The following is a 22,977-nucleotide window of genomic DNA, read 5'->3' as shown; positions in this document are numbered from 1 at the left end:
GTAGAGAGAAGGTTGAGAGGGGATTTTGGGAGGCTGACAAATGCTTTCCCCTGCTGTTTTGTCACTCAGGAGAGAGATTCCTTCAGTGCTGATTTTGACGCCCTTCATGCCGACCCACAGTGCCCCATGATCAACCTTATTTCTGTTCAGATCAACACAGAGGGGGGGAAAAACACACGAAAAAAATAAAGGAGGCGAGGTGCCACCCATGCAGGCGGTTGCAGAAAAGGGAGTGACCTAACAGACTGAATGGGAGGAGCACTGGCTCCTACACGTAGGGATTTTCCCTGTGACGGGGGACTTCAAGATAAGCCGTCTGGGGATTCCCCAATCTGCCTCCAGAAATATCACTCTAGAAGCAGTAGCGGTTTCACTCTGCTCTCACAGTCCATCCTGTGAAGAGGCTCGCTGCTGCTGCTCTGTGATTTGAAGCAGCAAAAGCCATGTCTTCGGTAGTCTACGCTCTGCTCATCATCCTGTGCAATGGTAAGTGGGGAGCCTTGCATTTTTCATTCTTGCTTTTAACATTTGTTTTGCGTCGATATGTTTTGGGAAGACAGGAAGGATTATCTAGGCAATCTCTTTTAACGGCAACGTGTACCTGTGCTTTGCAGTTTGGTGCTTGATCCGTGGGGCTTCTGTGGCGGTCCCAGATGTTGCTGTGAGATGTGCTGAAGAAGTGCTGCTGCCCTGTAAAGTTCTTCGGGACTCCTCAATCACCTACCAGACAGCAACTTGGTATAAAGTAAGAAAAAAGCCTAAGTTACTTGAGCAGTCTGCTTTGCTTTCCTACCTGATACTGGCTTCTCTTGTACAAAATGGGTTATTTTATGAAGAGGCATCCTCCTGTCAGTGCAGCAGAGATAAGACAGCAAGGAAAGCATTTGAGCTGGTTACAGAGAACAGGCGTTTTCCATGTCATTGTGATCCCTGAATTGCTCTTGGCCTGCTTTTCTACATAACTATTGCTAGCTTCCAGGGATCAGAATTCGGGTGATGCCCCATGTACAGCCTGCCAAATATTATTCCAAAGAGGAGTCTTTCCAGGATCTTTTTTCAGAGCAAAAAATGGTATTTAAACCTTGCAACATCAATGATGTTCTTTGGTTAATCTCCCCCCAAACAGGAGCTGTTTTTTTTTTTCTTTGAAATAGAAGAACTAAACAAGTACTTGCTATTCCTTAGGAAGATTTGGCTATTGGGGGTAGGCATAAGGGCAGGGCATGAAGGCGGCAGATGGAGAGCTAGAAATTCTAAGTTAGCTCTTTGCAGTCACAGAGTAAAAATCACATCTTGACTGTCCTGGTTCAGAATTCCCATCTCCAAAGCAGGAGAGCCCCGCCAACCACCTATTCGCAGGAGGGGCTGCAAGGATCAATCAGCTAACGAGCATAAAAGTTCTGCTCAATACTTTCAAGATGAAATTTCTCATAGAAAGAGAGGCAGAGCTGCCTAGTGGTTGAAGAAGTGGCTGTTGATTTGCTGTACAGAACCGTGTATTTGCATCTCAGTGGATAGTTTCAGCTTATGGTGTGAGCCAAATTAACAGGAAAAAAAAAGAAGGTTTTGTTCTCCCCCATTCCCAGCCGTGCACTCCTGCCACTTACCATAGGTCAGTCCTGGTGGTCCTCTGGTTGCCTGTTAAATCGACTCGCTGTTGCCTGTTGTAGTGGTTGAAAAATCAATCTGCGAATAAGGATTTTGTGGGTTACAGAGTTGAATTACTTTCCCATATGAGGGGAGAGCAGTGGAATGGAAGGGAAAAGCCTCCATTTTCAGTGGGTGAAAACTGTTAATTTCTCTCTGCCAAAACATAAAGCCACAGCCTTGGCTTCATCAGCAGTTTGGTCAGATATAGTTTTAAAATTATTCCCTATGGTAAACCAACAGAGAGGGTTATTAAATAGGACTTCAGTGGTTGAAACTTGCAATGCATCTCAGTTTCAGTCCTGGTACAACAACGAGCATCTGCCTGCTCACTAGATGACAACTGCAACCCAAAGATACCTAACTCCAAAAGAGCTGTTTTGAACATCTGGCTACCAGCCCATCAGCAAGTCCAGCATCTATAGTCTCCTCCTTTTTCCAAAATGTTTAACTAAGTGCGGGTGGGAGACAGAGAGTAAAGCATTTGGTTGAAAATTTCTGTGGGAGCTGGGATAGGTGTCAACTTACTCTTTTTTGCTTTCTGCTTCAAAAGCTGGATAAGGACATGTACTTTCCAAACAGGGACGTACTGATTATTTAAGGGCACTTTTTTCCCCACAGAGCCTAGGCAGGGCAGGGAGCTCATTGCAGGCAAACCATGCTGTCTGGTGGACCTGGAGGAGTTGAGTAGAAGTGGTAAGGGGTGGAGGAATAAACAGAGAGGTTGACTGGAGCCCTGAAAATTCTCCCCCAAACCAGTGCTGGAAGTCAACAAGAACAGTCTCAGCAGGCTGAAGCGTGGGGATCCTCCAGAAGCACGTCCTTCTGAGTTCAGTGGCGGCTGGGAGGGCCTGGCCGTAAACAGGAGCCAAAAGCCATTGCCCTGATGAAAGAGCGGAAGGAAACACTGTAGACTCATTTCTGTGTTGTCTTGTAGCTCTTTACAGCTCCACCTGAGCACAAAAGGACCGCACATACAGGAGAGGATGATATTTGATGATGCCTTTGTGCATGCCCCTTCCTGGGCAGCCCTCACTAGCGCTGCTTCCCTTTGCGGCAGTCAGGCTGTTGCAGGCCGGACTGCCACTGCCCGTCCCCTGCCCTGTCCCAGCAGTCTCTTCTCCCTCCGTGCTCTCCTTGCTTCATCCGTTTCGCTCAGGAAAAGACTTTTTTTCCAGTGCCCAGCATGACAGGACATCATGCTATTTTTCTCTGCTGGGGCTGACAAAACTAGAAGTAGTAACAAACTGGCTATCTTCAACTCCTGCCACCGTCCTCAGGGGCTGATGGCACCATCTATGGTACTGCAGTCTTCTGGTTACTCATCCCCGGAGAGAGGTGGGAAGCGAGGACAGGCAGTTAACGACACTCTTGATTATGCTAGCCTAAACCACAATTGCAGCCATATTAGGAAAAGCACAGCACCAAAGCTAAAAAGCCTAAATCTCGGCAGAAAAATTTGACTTAGGCTCGGTGTTTTGTGCTGAAGAAGTCTTGCTGCTTCTACTTGTGGGGCTAGCTGAACAGGCAGCAGCTTGAAGTTCTCGCCTCTCCTCTCTGCTGCTGTCCCCACCCAGCACTGCAAAAGGAGGGTGGGGGAATGGCAGACCATGACTGGGCTACCCAACATAGAGAATTAACCTGTTATTTAAAAAACAGCTACTGAAGGATTAATCAATAAACACTACGTATACCCCCAAAGGGCTAATTAAAAGGTAATTGCAACAAATGGTATGAAATTTCAGACTATAAAGTTCAAGCAGCTGTTAGGCTAAATCTTGTGTATGAGGTCACTTTGAACTGCGCAGTAAATGCAAGCAATTAACCTTTGCTTCTGCTGCTTTTAAAAAAAATGATGGCGACAACATTATGGTGCTGCACGTGCAGCTGTCCGTGCAGGATGAACGCTCAGCAAACAACCCTCTCCTTCCCACTGGCACCTCTGCATGCTCTGACCAATTAAGGGGTACTTTTAAATACTGCTACAATCTGCTTAAAAAAAAAAAAAAAGGATGCTATTTAAAAGTGCTTGCTTTTTAAGTTTTGTGTGAAGAAATAATTGTTTAAAGGAATTAATATTGTGATGTCAAAATCAACTGGATGTAAAAAGGAAGGATTGCATTCAACAGTTCCTTCACTTTTGCTAATGTCTCGTACTGCAAAAAGGCATTGCATGCGTTTAACTTGTTGTGCGCCCAGTATCCTTGGAGCTAATTAGATTATTCGCATGCATGAAGTCACGCGTGTAAGTAGTTTTGTGCAGAATCAGGACCACAGTCAGCTCAGACAAAATGATTTTTACTTGGAAATACTTGAAGAAGGCAGGCCTAGCACACTGGGGAGAAGGTACAGCACCAAGTCCTCTTCCAGCCTCGTGCAGCTCTCATCCCATTCACTACGTGGCCATGAAAAAGTTAAGAGAGTTCATAATGATGATACCCTTTAAGTGTGGTTCATTTTAGGACTGCTGGTCAACCTACATGTCATAAAACCATATATGAGCAGCATGGAAGTTTGCCAACCGAGAACTGAAATCTAGGTTATTTTTGCACAAGCACCCAGGCACTGGGAATTGTATATGGAAATACTGGTTTGAATCTCTATGGCCCACCTAGGAAACAAGAATCTGGGTAATGAAACTTTACTTACCTTTCTGCCTCGTAGGGCTATTGAAAACCGAACAGATTCTCCTTGCGTAGCACATTGAAAATGAGAACTGCTTCATAAAACCTCATAATTATCACTTTATATCCAGTTTGAAAACCAAGTTTAAAACACACACAAATGAAGTCCCAGTGGATATTTCACTATTTTGTTCATGTGATAGCCAGAAAAGTCTTAATCTAAAACAAATCTTGAGGAAGAGGAAAGAAGGCTGTACTTCAGTGGAGAGAAGTCTGCTAACTTTATAACACTTCCCTGAAAAATATAAAATTGTGGCAGAATTAGAGGTGGAAGTCATATTCCAAAATAAGAATAAACCTTATAGACATTTAATATTAATCACACCTTCCTTCAAAGGAAATTACTTTTGCTAAGTGTGCATAGCTATTATCTATTAGCATAGGTAAATAGTTGCTAAATTACTTCAGTCTAATTTGTAACATACCAAAAGAAATGCAGTCAAATGCTCCTCAGACATTTATTCAGCTCCAAGTAGCTCCAACACATTAATGATTTAGACAGGAAGGGAGCAGTGGAAATGATTTCATGACCAAAACAATTCCTCTGCCTGACATGAGCTAGTGCTGCATGCCCTTAGCTAAAAAAACCCCAAACCCCTAAACCAGAGGTTGTGTGGCTGAGTCAGAGGGCTTTTCCAGCTGGCTCATGTGTCACATTCAGTTCCTTTGCTGTTGTTTTGGGGTTGAGTTTTGGTTTTTCTTTTTTTCTCCCCCCCCGCCCCCGCCAAAGCACAGTCAGAGTTCATTCACATATGCCCATAATTTATGTCTGGTTTTTTCAAATTTAACATTGGTATCTCTACATGACACTGTATAGGAACCACATGGATGCGCCTTCAGCACTAATCAAATGTGAAAGTGCTTTTGTGCTGAAAAATACACCTATTAAGTGATTTCAGCTCAGTTGTGATTCATTATATGTTGGCTATTGGGCATTGCCAGAATTCTAGATATTTTGCTTCAGAAAATAAATACCTTCTGGCTGCATATAGTTTTTAGATCTCTTTAGCAGTCAGAAATTTCAACTTGGCCATTATTCCTGGTATAATTTTAAACAAAACCATTTTTACAATCATCCCACCCTCACAAGAAAATAAATTAATGTTAATACATTCCACCTTTAAACTGACATCAGTTTTGGACCTGAACCATTTTGTTTGAAATAAAAATTTCCTTTATGGGAAAAGTGGATTACATTGGCACTTTGATTTACCTGGGAGCCAACGTACCACCTTAGTCTGGGAAAAGTTTGATGAGAAAAGGTACTTAATGAAAGCAGAGAACATGAGTTAACAACTTCTTGCTCTCACACGTACATGATAAAATTAAGTTTTAATTGATAGTTGGGTGTTAAGTACTACAGCATGGGTGAATTGCCTTTGTTTAATGGCACTATCATGTAATGCTGTAGCAGTTTTCAAAACTGCAGCTAAAACCCAGCCAGCTAGGACCAAGAAAAGTGGTGGTGTTCCTCCTCCTCCTTCCACCTTGTTTTTAGTTCTCTGAAAAAGAAATATTTGCTGAAGAGCACTTAAATTTTGGAGGCCTAATTATTCTACTTATTCTTCACAATTCATCCAGTCAGAGAACAGGAATGTATCAGCTCAGCGGTATTTTCAGTCAAACCTAGCTCATTTTAATATCCACTGTATCACCACCACCGTTCTTACCAAAAAGGTCCAGGCTAGGAGAAATTTAACAGGAATCAGTCAATTGACTAGAGAATACATGTGGGAAAATCACCACTTCTTTAGACCAAGTGCTTCCAAGCTTTTGGGAACTAGAATAACTTTCAATTAAACTCACTAAAATAAGGCAACTAGAGCTGGTTGCTCAGGGCTGTGTCCAGTCGGGTTTGGAATATCTCCAAGGATGGAGACTCCCCACCTTCTCTGGGCAGCCCATTGTGCTGTTCAATCACCCTCACAGTAAAAAAGATTTTTCTTCTGTTTAAATGGAATTTCCCGAGTTTCAGTTTGTGTCCATGACCTCTTGTCTTGTCTCTAGAGCTCACTGAGAAGAGTCTGGCTTCAGCTTCTTTATCCCCCTGGCAATCAGGTACATATTGATAAGATGCCCCTGAGCCTTGTCTCTTCCTGGCTGAATGGTCCCGGCTCTCTCAGCCTCTCCTCATACGTCAGATGCTCCAAATCTTTAATGATCTTTCTAGCCCTTCACCAGACTCTCTCCCGTATCTCCATGTCTCTCTTGTACTGGGAAGCCCAGCACTGGACCCAGCACTCCAGGTGTGTCTCACCAGGGCTGAGCAGAAGGATCACCTGCCTCCATCTGCTCGAGATGTTCTGCCTAGTGCAGCCCAGGAGGCTGTTGGCTTTCTTTGCCACAAGGGCTCATCACTGGCTCATGCTCAACTTGGTGTCCACCAGGACACCAGGGCCTTCCCAGCAGGTTGGCCCCATCCTGTTCTGCTGCCTGGAGCTACTCTTCCCCAGGGGCAGAACTTGGCATTTCCATTTGCTGAACTTCATGAGGTTCCTGGCATACCCTGTCCCCAGCCTGTCGAGGTCCCTCTGGATGGCAGCACGACCCTCTGGCATATATCAGCCACTGCTCCCAGCTTTGTGTCATCTGCAAACTTGCTGAGCACGTGCCAGTGTCCAGGTTGTTAATGAAAGTGTTGGACAGTATCAGCCCCTGGGGGTAGCATTCCCTCTCACTGCTATGGAGGTGATGGAAAACAACAGACTTAGCCCCCTCAGCCGATTTCTGAGAAAGCCTGTCACAGACATTGCCGCTGGCCAATGTATGCATGACAATAAACATAAACTCACATTTCTTTTGTTGTTTAATTTTCTTAATGGGTAGTTTTATGCAGATAGGCAGAATGATGCTGCCAGCCTGCAGGTCCCCGTTTCCCAGCAAAATTTTTGCTTCAGTAACCCCCAGCAGCCAGCATGGCAACGAGACCCTTTTTATGCAAATAGATTCAGCAGCATTTCTACTGGTCCCTGCACGAATCATGATTTGCCTTTTGAATTTTGGTGAAGCCATTAAGATCAAACATGGGAGCAGGAAAAGACCATCTCCCTTTTCTCCTCCCTTTGGAAGTGGGGTGCAGGGGGAGCCGGTGCACTGCAGCTTGCTCACCAGCGAGGTGGAAGGAAGATGAAATGCAAATGAAATGAACACAGGCGGAAAATATTTTGTCACTTATTAAAGAAGAGGATGGTCCCTACACAAGTGGATTGCTGTCACCAACAGCACTCGCTTCGATCCCTCTAAGCTTGTGTGGAATTAATTAGGTAAAACCCCTAGCATTTACCTTGGGCTGTGGTATCACCTGGAGGAGACTTGGCATGAATTAGCACTGGATTATCATAGGAGCTTGAGCTGCGAAATGACCTGTCTAGTGACAGTCTGCCAAGTAATTCACAGGAGGTGGCAAACAAAGTGGCATTTTCATAATTTTAATTAGGTTGGGCGGGGGGGGGAGGGGAAGGTTAGCATGAATAGAGTAAGAGGCAGAATGATGACCTTACTGAACATCTCATGGACTTCCTTTTACGCGGCTGGGTTATGGGGACACACTCTGCAAATTTTCTCAAGTGTTTCCTCACTGCTTAGAGAATTTAAAAAGTGAGGCGTTGATTTTTTTTTATAAGATAATAGGAGATAAGATTGCCGTGGAAGAAGGCTTGGTTCAGGCATCAGAGAAAGAGTTTCTGTGACCTCCGAGTAGGGATGGATGTGCTGCATGTAGAGGCTGGAAAAATGCCACCAGATGTCTCTGCAGCCTAAGAGATGTAGGGAGACTGCTGGGCACACCAGCACCGCCACGGACTGCCCTGCCCGACTTTGCTCTTCAGCAAAGGGGAGATTTAATGGAGAAAGAGGGGCAGGCAAACCCCGAATTAAACCCACGCATGTGAACCGCTCCTCCTTCTCCCCAAACGCAAAGGTTCACGACCCCCGTCCAGATTGCGACTGGTTTCTCCCTAAGTGAGGGAGCCAGATTAAGTCTCAAAGTAACTTTTTCTGCTGTTTTGGGGAAAGGCCGTTCATGCTGCTTCGCGGGCAGTGCTTTTGCCTTAACAGAACAGGTCTGTGCGAGGCAAAGTTCTGACTTGCTTGTCTCCAGGGTCACTGTCACTGTGCTTGTGACACCAACCGAACACCCTGAGAAGCAATAATCAATCCTGTCCCTCAGTGTCTCCATAAAAATAGGGAATTTAAATCTTTTACTAAAAATGTCACTGGGAATAAGCGCATGGTCAGGCATAGGATACACGGACTTAATTTACTCCTCCCTTATATTAGCAGTGGTGATTACAATTGCATACAGAAAGATCAAAGTGTTTTCTGATTCCCAGGTCTCAGCCACAAGAATCACAGCACCATTTACCACCCAAGACACCAATTATTTATGCTACCAGTGAATTAAAAAAAAAAAAAAGAAAAAAGAAAAAGAAAAAACCCAAAACTAATTTTCTATGTTTAGCTCAGACCTCCTATCTGCATTTTAGGGCAATGCAAAGGGCAGCCAGGCTGGTTCTCTTTATTGCCCTGTGGGCAGTTTTAAATTTCACTGAGGAAGGGGGTGGTAAGGGAAGGGAGAGTGGCAAACATTAGATCTGAGGGAGGTCAACTCTATCCACTTAACTGCTATTGACCCACTTGTAACCAGAGCTGAGCCCAGCCTGGCTATTGGAATTCCTCTGGCCACATCTCTGACAAAGCGCAGGGCACAAAACCATCTGAATCCCCGTAGCACGGTGAAGTCCCTCCAGCCTGAAAACCACCATAGATACTGCTCGTCTCATAGCTGCTTGGGGCTGAGTGTAATAAGAAGAGAAGCTGAGGTAAATGTACTGGAGGATTAAGAGGAAGAAGGTACTTTCTTCCCTCTTGCTGGGTAAAGTGTGGAAAGCCCCAGGGAATTACGCTCTGTGTTTCAGTTGGTATACTAAAAAACCCAAACCTTTCTGAGAAAGGATCTTTACAATTATGAAAATCTTGTGCTTTAGTCTGATTCCCCAGTTCCTGAAAAGTTCCCCAACTTGCAGCTTGTTCTACACCATTTTAGGGCTGCAAAAGTAGCAAAGTACAATGGAGCATCAGGCCCATATTTCTCTCCAGACTCCCAAGTATACTTTCCTCATGCAAATACATGAAAAGGAAACCAGATACTCCCAGCCTCAGTATGAGAAAATTGTGTTAATTTTAATAACTTACAGTGTAACTGTTATGCCCTGATGCAGTAGCTATACTGAGAGAAAATAAGCACCAACATGCAACCCAAAAATGTGTCTATTAAAGTAAAATAATAATAATAAAAAAGCCTTGGCTTACATTAGCTATAGGTTTGGCTGAAAAGCTGAGCCTTGGACTGTATGAGCTGGCTCTGGCTCTGCTGGTCCACAGAAAGACCGAACTCATTACTCAGGAAACCTTCACGGAGGGCACGTTGCCTCAAATCCCAGGGAGCAACGTCGATGAATAAGAATGGACACGGGCTAATTCAAACCCTTCTCCCATCTTTCAAATCAAGTTAGTGATTTCTCTTTTCTTTGTGGTTCCCAGCCAATTGTCATTTTCAGTGCATCCTATCGCCCCGCAGTACAAACTGTTCTGGGAATACACTTCATTCCTCCAGCAGCCTCTCAGCAATGCCAAGGAATGTAGCTCTTCTGGTTACAATTAAGAAATTCAACATACAAATGCTCCCCAAGTGCACCAGAACCTGCTTGTGACCTTCACGCAACCGAATCTGAAGGAGTCGAAGTAATTTTTTGCTCTTTGGTTCCAATAAAGAATGGAGGGGAGGGGGGGGAAAAACCCCATTCCTCCAGAGAGGCACCGTGGTTTCAGGGGTCAGCTGCACAGAAACTGGCACAGGGAAATGCAGTTTCCAGGGCTGCGTTCCCACGAGGAGCTCCGGGCTGCGGGGTCGCTGGGAGGATGCCAGCCCGTGGCTGGCAGAGCCGACGTGCTGGGGTGTTCTTGCCAGGCGGGCAGGTTTAATTCCCAGCAGCGCATGGTGGCAAATCTGCCGGCAGGACGAGCGGAGACGGCGGTGGAGCCTACCTGCCTGCTGCACCGCTCTCCCGGGGACCCCTGGTCCCCAGAGCCGGCGCTGAGCAGCTGGGTAGGGCTGCCTCTTGCTGCCTCAGCTCCATCCCCGTGGAACGTCTCTCTCTCTGGTTGAACTCTTCTGGGGCCTCTGCGTAGACGCTTTGAGAGCAAACTCTGCCGCTGCCTTTTATCATGTTACGTCTCTCCCAGGACTGTGTCCAGGTGAGGCAGATTAAGAAGGTATTACAGAATAACTCTGTAGGATCTATTTATAAATATAGCATCTATTTAAGCAAAAAAAGCAAATACTTTTTGATCGTGACCATGAACGTATTAGATGTTTTGAAGGTTCCCCATTCCCCCCTCTTCAGCCTCTGCATTTTCAGCCATAAGCCAGCTTTAAAACTCTTTCCCCTAAAACTCAATATGACACTGTTGCCCAAGAGAAGAAATATATTTGTGTTTTCCAGATATCTGGAGATAGCAAAGGAATAGCATGGCAAGTCCTTGATGTGGAATCTCATCCAAAAGAACTTGGGGGGTCCCTGGAGCTCTCCAATGACACCTCCTTTTCACTGAGGATCAAAAATGCGACCAGCCGAAACAGCGGGACATATAAGTGCATTTTGGGGGAACAGAGTGAAGAACGCAATCTGAGCAGCACAGTCACATTACAAGTAACAGGTACAGTAGAGACTTTTGACTGTCCCACGCTCCACATGGCATTTCATGAAGTTAACAGTTAAAAAATCTTTTATAAACACCAGAACAATGTAACACCTAGCTTTACATTTTAGGTTGCCCTGGAATAGAAGATGAAAAATTAAAAAAATACAAAACCGAGCTTTTCATGCTGACCTGCCTTGGGATTTTTTACTTGCTGCTCATCTTTTTTACCTGTGTAAGTAATTCCCTTTCTTATAAACAAACCAACCAAAACCAACAAAACCCAAACCCCACTCATTTTTTCTGCTAGCACCACCTTAACACAACCAGTCAGAAGTTGGTGTTCATACTTAATTGATGACCAAATCCTTTAAATACACGGTATTTTCAAAGCCAGAGGAAACTCAGGTGCACGAGGAACACAGGATGGAGTCCCAAAGAGATAAAACATTTAATTGCACCCTGATCTAACTCAAACTGGTTACCACCCTGCACCTTGCTGCCCATTTCTGCTTCCAGTTACCCTGAGTGCAAGCTACTCTTCAGTTTAAGGGCACATCAACAGCTCTTCTGGTTTGGTCCTTGGGAACAGCATTTGCCCGAGATGGAGGCACAGGCCCCTGGGATCCCTTCCCCACCCATGGCATTGCTTTGTGTGGTGGCATGGTGGACAAGTTCAAGTCCACCTATTTTTTGCCTCAATTTCCATACCTGTAAATTGGTGACAACCTCATCTCAGATGGGCATTTTTGTGAAGCTCCAGCTTTCTTGGTAAACAGACATTTTTAAGATCCTTAGAAAAGAACCTCCTCAGGGTTTTATCCGTACCCTTAATGCTGGCACATAGTTCTGGGAAAGGTGGGCAGAGGAGGTGCTTGGGAACCTCAGTTCACAGAAGCAAAACCATGTTTTGCCTGCGGTAGTGGTGAAGTCACCCCCTCGTGCAGAAAAAACAGGAGGTCTGTGCCTCCCGGCTTAAAGGCAGCACGAGCCTCGGGACTCGGTGCAGTGCAACACCGGCTGCGTTTCTAATTCAAAACAAAACCAACCCCATCATTTTGGGAGGTCAAATTTAACTTTTGCTGCCTATTTCATATTTGCCTTCTTGTTTTGCTCCTCAGCAGATGAATCATAACTATTGATTGGAGAATATCTAATTAGCTGCAGCTAAATGTAGCTTTTCATGTATCTTCAGGGAGCAATTAAATTTATGCCTGTCTCTTTCTTCGATTGACAATCCTGCCAGTAATTTGTGCCATTCAGACTAAAGTTTGACAAGATAAATCTTGTAGGAATTTGTTAGGATGAAAGTATGAAAGCACGGATATCACTCAGAAGAGACAGATGCCCCTGTTCTGCTCAGTGTCCTGAAAGAATTTCAGATCTCTACAGAAACTTCTCCTTCCCATACATAAAAAAAAGTCCCAGTTTTAGTGGTGCAGTTAAAGAAAAGCAGAGCCTGTAGCGAAGATAACCACTCTGGCAGAATTATGTGTATCTTACTCTCGGGTGAGGTCCAGTCTCAGGTATCAACCTAGCTTTCATCAAAATTTAATACTGCCCTGATCTCACAAGTGAGCTTCATTATTTAAAATGCCTGTTAAGTTCTTACAGGTTGCCTTGTCCTCTCCTTTAGCGGAGATTGTGCCTTATCTGCTGTGAACTCAACAGTGACATTAAGTTTAAGATTAGTTGGCAGGACTGGGACTTGACTTTAACAAGTTGACAAAAATATTTCATGTACTGGCCTGTTATTGAAGGCAGGTGGAAACACACTTGCAAGAGTTATGCAAGGCCTGTTCATATGAAAACTTGAATTAAATATAAATTTCCTTTTTTGATGAAGGTCTTTGTCCTGTAAAGCTCCTCGATTGAGCAAGAAATGGCAGCTTTTCTTTGTACTGGATGCTTCTGCTGACGAACAAATGGAAAAGGTCTAATGAGCTGTAGTTAGCAAGGAGAAAAAGCAAAACTTTCAAACTTTAAAAAAACTGCCTTTCACAGGAATTCTCAGTTTTAAGCTTTCCTTTCTGTTTTCTCTTTTAGACATGTCTAAGAAAAGACAGTATGTCTCCCAATTATCAAAAAACCAGACCAGATATGAAACACATGCTCACCCTCATCAATGTACACGAAATGATAACTCTCCAGGATTTAAACAGCAACAGCACTTGCAAAAATGAGCTTACTTCAAGTTCTGTCTAAGTTGACATTGACAGCACCATGGGCTCATCAGTAGACATGACACGAGCTGGATGGCCGAGCGGTATGGAGAGGAAATAAACGCTAATGCATGGCCTCTTCAAAACAGCCTGAAAGTGTAGGTAACCTGTCGGTGATCTGCTCGCGCCAGACAAGCCTTCGAAAAAGCACTCTTATGCACTACAGTAACTTTTAGGAGGTAAGCAGCTAAGAAATACCATTACAGCTACACAACGGTGTTACGATGCTGTTATGAAGTTGCCGTCAACTTTATTTCACTCTGCTGTGCAGCCCTCTTGTTTTGGGCAAGAACACGCCCGTGCCATGGAGGCCAGGTTACGGGGAGGCCACGACAGCACAAAGCTGAGGGATTAAGCTCTTCACTGAACTAACAGCTCTCATCTTTCAAAAGCAAACACAACAGGTGCTACAGTATGGAAAGATAAGCGTGCGGGGCTGCGTCTGCTCCGTGCTCTCAGCCTGATGCTGGATGGAGTTCCTTTAGTGCAAGCGGGATGTAAATTGTCCTGTGATGTTCAAGTAAGCTGAAGAGGTAACTTCATGCTCTTGTCCTGGGTGAATCAGATCAACATTTGTTTTTAAATCTGAGCATGACAGGCTGAAATGTAAGAAGGGAGAAAATGTTCTGGAAATCTTGTCTGGACCAAGAGGAACTTTCTGTCTCTGCAAGAGAAGTAGGGATGTACTTGCATAATGGGTCCATCAGTTATTTCTCAGAGGCATCTCCATAGGAAGTTTCAATGAGACTGTTAACCTTAGAGCAGTGAAAGTAGGAACGAAGCAGCCTGTGAAATTAAGGACGTGTAAAGCTGACTTATTTTGTGGTTTATAAAACATGAAGCCAAACGTATGCAACACCCATGTCAGTCAAGTTACACAAGCAATGACCAAAGCCATGGCTTTGAAGAAAGCTGTCCATATCTTTGGGATATATTGTCAGCTGTGAGATACAGGAACGGAAGATGAGGCATATGAAGACCTGCTTTTGGTGCTGACAGTGTGTAGTATATGCGAAACAGGGACATGAGAAAAGCTGAACTCAGGCACACAGTATAAGGGAGAGAAAGCTTGTCCTCTTGGACTGAAGAAAGCAAGAGAGATTCTGGAGTCTGAAATCAAGGAACCTCCTTTATCGGGCTGCTGGTGCAGAACATGAAGCAAGGAGTCTGGAATGACTGTGGGCATATATGCCACAACATGAGAATTTGCAAGCACTTAAGAACACAATCTTAAAAAAAAAACAAAAACAAAACCTTCAAGAGTTAAACTGCAACATTAGGCTGCTAATGACAAAAAATTAAACTGCTATGACAAAGATGCTATTTCTGTAATCCTTTGACTAATTTTGAAGCGCTGATGGGAGGAAAGCACTGTGCATCACTCAGTAGTGCCTCTGTGAGCAGGGCAGATGTCTCCATTGATGGAGTCAAAGGGGGTCCTGACCAGAAGAATGGTTACAAGGGATATGCAATTTACTTAGAGCATAGTAAATTAATGCCACATTTTCATTTTATAATCAATTTTTTATATATAAGTGTGTGTAACATACTTGAAATAAAAATTGAGAGGTAACCTACCATTTGTTTTTGTGTGCTGCTATGGCAAATAAACCCAGAAATACTCTGCATCAATTGCATTTTATTTTACAACCAACATAATTACATCAAATAATGTAGATGCCTGATCCAGCCTCTTCTGTGGGAGTGGGTATGTATGCGTGTATAATTGATTAAGCAATGGATAACTTTATGCATTTCTAAGAAGCTCAGATAATTTAAATTTTCCTCAAAATTTCACTTTCTGTCCAAAGTACATTCTAAACCTACTGACAGGAAAGTCATCAAGTTCCCTACTGACAGGAAAGTCATCAAGGAAAAGACAAGAGCATTTCAGTCTACCCAGGATCACTTTTAAACATGGCGCACCATCATGGGTGACTGGTACATTTAGTTGGCAATAATACAAGCTAAATGTACACGTAAAATAACCAACCTAGGGTACATCAAGTCTCTTCATTTGATCGGAAAGGCTTAATACCTGACAGTCCTAGTTTTCTGGGTTTTGATGTTTTTAAATTATTTTTAATTTTTGTTTTAGGAGAGTGGACAAGAGGAAGGAAGGGAAAATTCAGTTGGAAGGGTTGATAATTAATCAGCAGCAAAAGCTGAAACCCTTTTAAAATTATTTCTCCAGGTGTATAAATAGGATCAGATCAGATAGGACAGAATGAAAAAAGGGACTTTGTATGAACAACTATGCCCATTATTTTTTCCCCGAGCCAAACTGTCTGCAGAACAGAAAATTTGGCCGGATACAACACCACTGGGAGTCAAATTTCAGGCTCAGAAATTTCGGGCTGTTTGATTCTGGGGATTTGCTGTAGGCCCAGCTGTGCAGTTGAAGTGATCAAGGCCACTTAAATGCATTAAAGAGTTTAGAAGAAGTAAGCAGTGAGAAAGACTTATGCCAAGATGCTTGACTGAATCACAGAGCTGGAGAGAAACAGGCAACGTCAGAGCGATGAAGGTACCTGCACATCTGGGGTGTAAAGGATGTAAAGAAACTGTTGTGGCATTGTAGGACAAAAAAAATAACATTAGCTAAAAATATTACGAATGAGAACCAGACAAGTGAAGGATAAAAGTTAACATTTACAGCAACTTCAGCACTAACAGGGAAGAAAAAAGAAAAAAAATCATGTGTTGGCTGAAAATCTTACAGAATGAGCTACACATTTTTCAACATAGTATCTCAGAAGAGACAGTCCTTTCCTTGCAATCTGGACCTATTCGTATTTCCAAATCACTGCCTCAGCTAGCCCGGCATACAGGGGATGAGCACATGCACATGTTCTTTACGCTAACACTTCATTATTAAAGGGAACGTGTTGTGGATTGCACAATCGAGAGGTTGTTCTGATTATACAGCTTGATTGCTTTTTTGGACTGAAAAATTTGTTTTATTTTCCACCACTCTTATTACTGATGCCTTTAGTTTTGTAAGATAGTATAAAAACATATGTGTATGCTAGAACCATTCTTTTCAATGCCTTCTTACAATACTTTTTAGAATCAGGAATTCAGTTAATCTCAGTAAATCCATGAGGTGGGAAATAGCTTTTATTTATAAAACAAAGATTATGGTAAGATACCTGGAAATCAGAAAGGTCCTGAAGAAGTCTGGATCAGAATTGGGAAGAGATTTGAGGTTTCCTGACTCTCCTCTGGGTGCCTTAACCACTGGAGCTTCCTTGTTAATATTTCTTGTGGGTTTTGTAACTTTTTCATTGATTTTTCCCCCCTTCTGTAACCTGCTTTTTTCTATTGTTTTGTCCAGAGGTGAACCATCTGCATTCAAAGGTAACAATAAGCATCACACATAAAATTACTCATACAGAGCGAGTTGTACCCCTGTGATTAAGGAACATCCAGAGAAACACCGCACCACATGGGGAAATTACCCCAAAGAGTAATTGCAACAGTCATACGCTGGAGCTAAACGAATATCCAAAATGGCAATGAGGGAAAGCTAAAGGACATAATCCACAAAACGCTGAGTATGAATTATAGCCCTTAGCTAAGCCTGATTTGTGTGGCTAGCACTTACACAGCAGATAACCCAGGCCGACAGTGACCTTGATGGCACCGCAACAGTAATATTTCCTGCAGAGGCTGAACAGTTTTCGACCTATTTCTCCTGAGCAGGAGCTACAAGCACGCTTGTATTGCGCAATGTGGACCAAAGTAATCCTCGGTATGGGGCTGTGAATGATACGAACAGACTACGGCTCCGCGGGCATGCCTCCCTCCTGTCTTCTGCCCTTGATAAGGCCGTTTTGAGGAGCATAAAGAGCATTTCCCCGGTGCACGCATTTCCCTTTCTTCCCCCTCTCAGCGCGGAGCTGAGCAGCCATGCAGCGCAGAGGGGATCTGGTTCCAAGTCCATTGAGCAACTGCAAGTATTTAGTGACCTTCTCCACCAATACGTTGGTCCCTTGGGGACTGCAATTGATTTTCCTCATCTCTGCAAGCGAAGGCAACACTTCTACGCCATGTTACAGTTATATAGTTAAAGGTAAATCGGAAACGATCTCCCCACGCCTCCTTTTTAAGTAAACACCAGCAAAACCCTAATTCTTAGTCATCTGTGGAACAAACCGCTGGGGAGATTAAAGAGATACAAATAAACTGAATACCAAATTTTTCAGTTGATGGTCTGTTCTCTCTTCACTTTGCTGCCAAGACCTGTGTTTGCAGTACTCTGCTTTTCGCTGACTACAGCTGATATTACTTCTGCGTAAAGCTGCGAGAAGAGTGCCGTTAACTCTCTGCAGCGGTGACATAAATCCTGAAAAATCCACCAAGGGAATGGGTGGTGGCAAGACCAACACGGGTCGCTGCAAGGAGTGGTGGGTCCTTTGAAGGCTTCATCTTACGTCCAAGCCATACGAGTCTTCCCACCCTTTGATGGAAAAGCTTGCTACGTCCCTGTGGCTGAGTTACGACTGCATCTGTTACGCTGCAAATGGACAGCCTGGGCTGATTTTTAGTGTTTGGTCTGCTAAGAGATAAATGTCATAGCCAGGCTTAAAAAAAAAAAAAAAGAAAAAGAAAACCCCACAAACCAACCCCATGGACAGATTGAAGGCAAAGGGCAACAACGAAGAAGAGACAGGTCCTAGGGGAAACATGGCTTGCACGAGCCCAGCGCAAACAGGGGTTTTGCTCTCTGCAGAGTCTTTCAGTTGCTTCTGTGAAGGGAGTAAGAACAGCCTGCAGTGGTTGGGTTTGTTTGTTTTTAAAAACATTTGCACTGTGTGCCTCAGTTTCCCTATCTATAAATGGGAGCGAATGAGTTCGAGTCTTGTGTGAGAGGCAGGGAAATGGCAATATTTACAACTTGTTGCCTACTTGGAGCTGAAAGGAACTTTCTACCCAAGTTGTCCTTCAGGGGAGAGAACAGGAGGCTTGAACTGCTGGACATTAACTTTTAGGGGAAACGGCCCTGCTGACAAGAGAAACTGGATTAATAAGAATTGGTAAGAAGAAAAATGCAGGAGTCTCTGCAAATGCTGAGGTCTAGACCAAGCACCTGTAACACAAAGTGTGACAGTTTCCACCCACTCCCTTTTGCTATTTTCATCCCATCTGAATTCCAGCTCTGCCAATTCACTCTCACATCTGTTCTCAGACTTGGTATCAACACCGATTTAATCACATTCCTTCCATCTACTGAGCTGGAAGCGTGGGGTTATGTACAAGCCAGGAGAAATTAACCCCTTCCCTTCGTTAGCGCCGGCTAGCACGCCTCTCTTGTGATGTGGCTGCTGGTGTTCAGGTGGGCAGCAGAGCCGACGGGGCTGCGTCACCTCCCCAGACGGAGTGCGTGCTGAGCTCATCGCTGCTGAAGTAACCTTGTAGTCACCTACTGAGCACAAGAGGTCTGGAAGACCAGGAGCATCTGGGGCTCTGTGAAGAGAAGCGCAGCCAGCAGATCAAGCAGATCCCCCTACTCAGCTCAGGACACCTTAGACCACACCTGGATACCTTGTCCAGTTCTGGGCCCCCAAAACTGCCCCAAGGCAATCAGGGCTGGGGTGCTAGCCCTGTGAGGGGAGGCTGAGGGACTGGGACTTGTTCAGCCTGGAGAAGAGATGGGTTTGGGGAGACCTAAAAGTAGTCCCCCCAGTACCTATGAGGAAGTTATCAAGACGACAGAGCCAGGCTCTTCACAGTGAAGCATGGCGGGAAGATGAAAGGCAATGAGCATAAATTGAAACAAGAGTAGTTCAGACAGGAATATCGTTTTCCCTGTGAGGACAGCCAAGCAGTGGAACACTGTGTTCACAGAGGCTGTGGACTCTCAATCCTTGAAGGCTTTCAAGACCTAACTGGACAAAGCCCTAAGCAGCCTGGTTTGATCCCATAACTCACCCTGCTTTGAGCAGGAGGTTGCACTACAGACCTCCTGAGGTCCCTTCCCATCTCAATCAGCCTATGAATCTACACTTTTCGTGGTCACAGAACAATTATTTATCACTGCTCTTCAAGGTGCTCATCACAATATGAATGGACCACTCTGAGATATCTGCCCTCTGCCAGTAATGACCAAAGGTATCTCACAAAATTTGCGGACTACCATATGAAAAGTAGCTGTGGGATAGAAGAAAAACAAACTATGGACAATTTGTGCCTCAAAAATGGATGACCAGTCCTTGTCCATTGGTTAAAGGCTAATAAAAATGCAGTATTTTTCACAACAAACTTGATTTTTTAACTTTACCTGTTCACTCAATGGCAAATGCACAAGAATACATGGGGCACTATCACAGACCTTTCTTTACATTCTGATTTTCTCAATATGAAATACTTTTGCTGGTGGCCCTTGCAGAAATTTAGTCTCCAACACATCTTGCACTTGAATTTTGGAAGTCTTCATAATATGTGACATTTAATAAAGACAATTTTTGTCTGCATCCCATCCCTGGATCTCAGAACTATATGACAGCAACGGGCAAGTGACTGCACATGCACACACGGGCTCATGGAGCAAGCATACGGTCTCATCATTTACTGGTCTGTGCAGCATTCAGCCACACTGGGGTTTACATGCAGATTAAAAAAAAATAAAAAATAAAATATTCCTAACTCGTGGCACACTGTGGCGAAAGAGCAGTCCTCCTGTTTACAAGGCAAAGATATGTTTCTCACACTGGGATGCTCTACGCAACCTTTGTCCTTGCAGACATCAGGGCTCAGGAGCTGCTGCCTCGTGGGGCAGTTCAGCGGGAAGGCCACTGCTGATGGAGCTGGAGCCAAACCACTTTCCTGGCTGGGGGAGGCAGCTCCCTCTTCTCCGTACTGTCTCACACAGCTCTTATCCTTGGGCTTGCAACTGTGCCCTTAACTTGCTAAAAATTGCAATCCCAGATCAGATGCCGGGGCCGTTCTACTAGGCTGCAAGACACTGGTCCTAAGGATATGTCCTCCAGCTAAGCCCCTCCCGACTTGCATTTCACAAGACCTCATTTACTCAGGGACTCCTCACTGCTGTCTTACTTTCTAGGGATAGTAGCAGGAAGCCTGTGTTAAGGACTATGAAGTCCCCCTATATTATGATAAGTGCCCAGGATAAACACTTTTGAGGGACTTTTTGGAGGCCGCCCGGTGCCCATGCAGAAATGAGAGATTTGCATACTATAGTAGCGCTTTTGTTAAGTGCGCAGAGCGGTATCCACACACAAATCAGGTTGCCAGGCCCTCTGCCCTACTTACTATACAAATATAGTCAAGTGTATTAAGATCCAGGCAATTGCGACTGGCTCACTGCTTGCTACTTAAGAGGGACTAGTTAAAGTGCTCCTTCCCTTGGAAAAACAAAAAAACATGCACCCCCCCCCACCCCCCCCCCCCCCCCAACATCAGTAAAAAAGAAAAGCAACACTCCTACAATATTTACTACAGTTCCTAAAAACTGAGTTTGGCAAAGTTTGCACTGACCCTAGAATAAGAGATTCTCCCCTCACTTCATGCTTCCTGTCACCTAAGCAGGTGTCAAATCTCCTGGGTTTGTCTTCTCACAGCTTCTTTTCATTTCACTCCATCTTAACAGCTGTAAATGTCTCTGGTAAATTGTGCTAGTACATTTCCATTAACATCAGCAAAAGAAAAAAAAGTCAACTCCGCTGACAACAACTGTCGGTGTATGAAGATTAATCTTTATATAGCACGCAGAACACAGATCTGTTCTACATCTTCCAGTACAGCCCGTACTTTGTTTCTACTCCTTCACAACAATAGCTTTCATGCAAAAAAGAAAAAGATTAAAATAAAAATCACTGTATTTTAGCATTAATATGTTGACATTGCTATTCTTTCAAGGCTTCACAATTTATGCTGTAGTTGGCAAACTATTTTTCTTTCTGCTAGCAGCGCAGGAGACAAGTGGAGTTACTCACCCCGAATTCCTAGGAAAGGCAAAATTCAGCTTTGTTCAGCTTTGAAGAAATACTCACAGGCTTAGCTTATTTACAGCTTGTAGCAGAGAAAGAGTTAAAGCTTTTGCTGCATTAAATAGCAACACAGAACTGAATGCATGGGAGGCCTATCCTGACATAAACACGATGGCATAGCAAGTGTTAAAGCTCTGTGTATGGTAAATTAGGGCTTTGAAAAACATCTCAGTTGGGAGCAATTTTGGAAAATTTTGAAACATGAATTACTGACTCTCCTTCTCCTCCCCCCCCTCCAAAGTGGTCTTTGAAGATTGGTCACTTTGGAGAAAAAAAAATAAAGCGTCGACACTTGACATACTCGATCCATCCATAAACGTAAATATGCCTGAACTGCAGTTGGATTTTTCTTTTACTAAAGAGCATGTGGAAGCAATTACCTGAATGTAAATGTGATAAAGAATGGATGAAATGCAAACCAAATGATGCTTTATTACTTAATATAAAGAGACTGTTCTGCGAGATCAAAGTTGTGCAGCACAAAACGTAATGGGCATCACCGGAGAGACAGGCTTCAGAGATTTGTTTAAAACATGGCTGCATTTTGATGAAACGCTAAGTAGACAAAATTGGGGTAAGTTTAAAGAGTTTCCCAGAACCTGACCTATGATCTTCAATAACATCTTTTCTCTCCTCCCACCTTCTCCCGCTCTGTGCCGTTCCCAGATGCTGCGAGGATGGCAACGAGAAACTTCCCTGCTTCATCGTGGCAGGGGACGACGACTACGCCATCCCAAGGCTCTATCACCACCGGCACCCCCCATGGACACCAGAAAGGGAAAGACCACCTCAGTACATTTGCATCACCCCCCTTGCACCGGGGCCTCTGTGTGCCCCAGCCATCGCTCCCTGCCTGGTTGCTACCTCAGCACATATTTGTCCTTTGAGTTAATAAAATCAGGAGAGGCAGTGAGACAACCTCTCCTAGGAACAAAAGAACTGAAGCGGAGGAGAAACCTCAGGAGTAATTTCCAAAAGTTTTCCTACCACAGGCCATTTAATGAAATACAATTCCCATCAAGAGCCTGCTTTGTCCTCCATCACCTTCTCCAGTGTTACTTTTACTCCTCTATCACTTTATAGCGATCTATATTTTTAAAAAGCTGTATGAACAGACAAGGAGAAGGTATGTTGGGAAAATGGGGTAGTGGTTTCTGCAAAACTCCACAACAGCAGCTAAACTTGTTCTTTTAGACTTGCATTCCCACCCACCCCCTACCCCCCCCCCCCCCGCCCCCCGCCCCGCCGGGAGCTGCTGCTTATTGCTTTTGGCCAACTGTTGTTTCTGATCATGAAGATTGGGCCATCATCTTTGTCAGAAGTCTGTAGGCTATCTAGCACAATGATTGATAGTGCTGGGTCCCACCATAACATAAATCAATGAGCAATAAAGTTAAGTATCCAAGCCATGCATAGAGAAAGCAACCTGACATTGGACTGTAAGCATTAATTAAAAAAAAAAAAAGTGCATTTAACAAGGAACACTGGGTCTTGAGTTATTGAGAAGATTAAAAAAATAATGCAAGTTAAAAAGAGAATGCACAGAATTAATGCTGCCTATCTTCCACAGCATTAGCTCTTTAAAAGAAATCATATAAGTTAAAATCCCAAAGAGACTATTTTCTTGTTTTTCAATTACATGCAATAATGGGGAGCATTTTGTGAATGAGTCTGATGCTTATGTCTCCAATCAAACCCCGGGTACTGTACCTC

At 44.0% G+C, this 22,977-nt stretch overlaps 1 protein-coding gene across 2 annotated transcripts; it reads left to right on the top strand.

Annotated features, from left to right (window-relative positions):
• The first annotated feature begins 354 nt into the window (after positions 1 to 354).
• CD83 (CD83 molecule) lies at positions 355 to 14,878 on the top strand. Of its 2 annotated transcripts, XM_054818029.1 has the most exons (6): positions 355 to 486; positions 615 to 745; positions 6,339 to 6,389; positions 10,835 to 11,048; positions 11,162 to 11,265; positions 13,077 to 14,878. In XM_054818029.1, the coding sequence occupies exons 1-6, from the start codon at positions 444 to 446 to the stop codon at positions 13,233 to 13,235; spliced, it is 702 nt and encodes a 233-aa protein (XP_054674004.1). In that variant the 5' UTR covers positions 355 to 443; the 3' UTR covers positions 13,236 to 14,878. The 2 variants fall into 2 exon arrangements, with proteins under 2 accessions (XP_054674004.1, XP_054674005.1); XM_054818030.1 differs by lacking the exon at positions 6,339 to 6,389.
• The last annotated feature ends 8,099 nt before the right edge of the window (positions 14,879 to 22,977 follow it).

The sequence above is a fragment of the Grus americana genome, chromosome 2 (genome assembly GCF_028858705.1).
Source record: "Grus americana isolate bGruAme1 chromosome 2, bGruAme1.mat, whole genome shotgun sequence".
Lineage (NCBI taxonomy): Eukaryota > Metazoa > Chordata > Aves > Gruiformes > Gruidae > Grus > Grus americana.
Note: the sequence above shows the minus strand (reverse complement) of the source record. Positions and strands in the feature narration are given on the sequence as shown.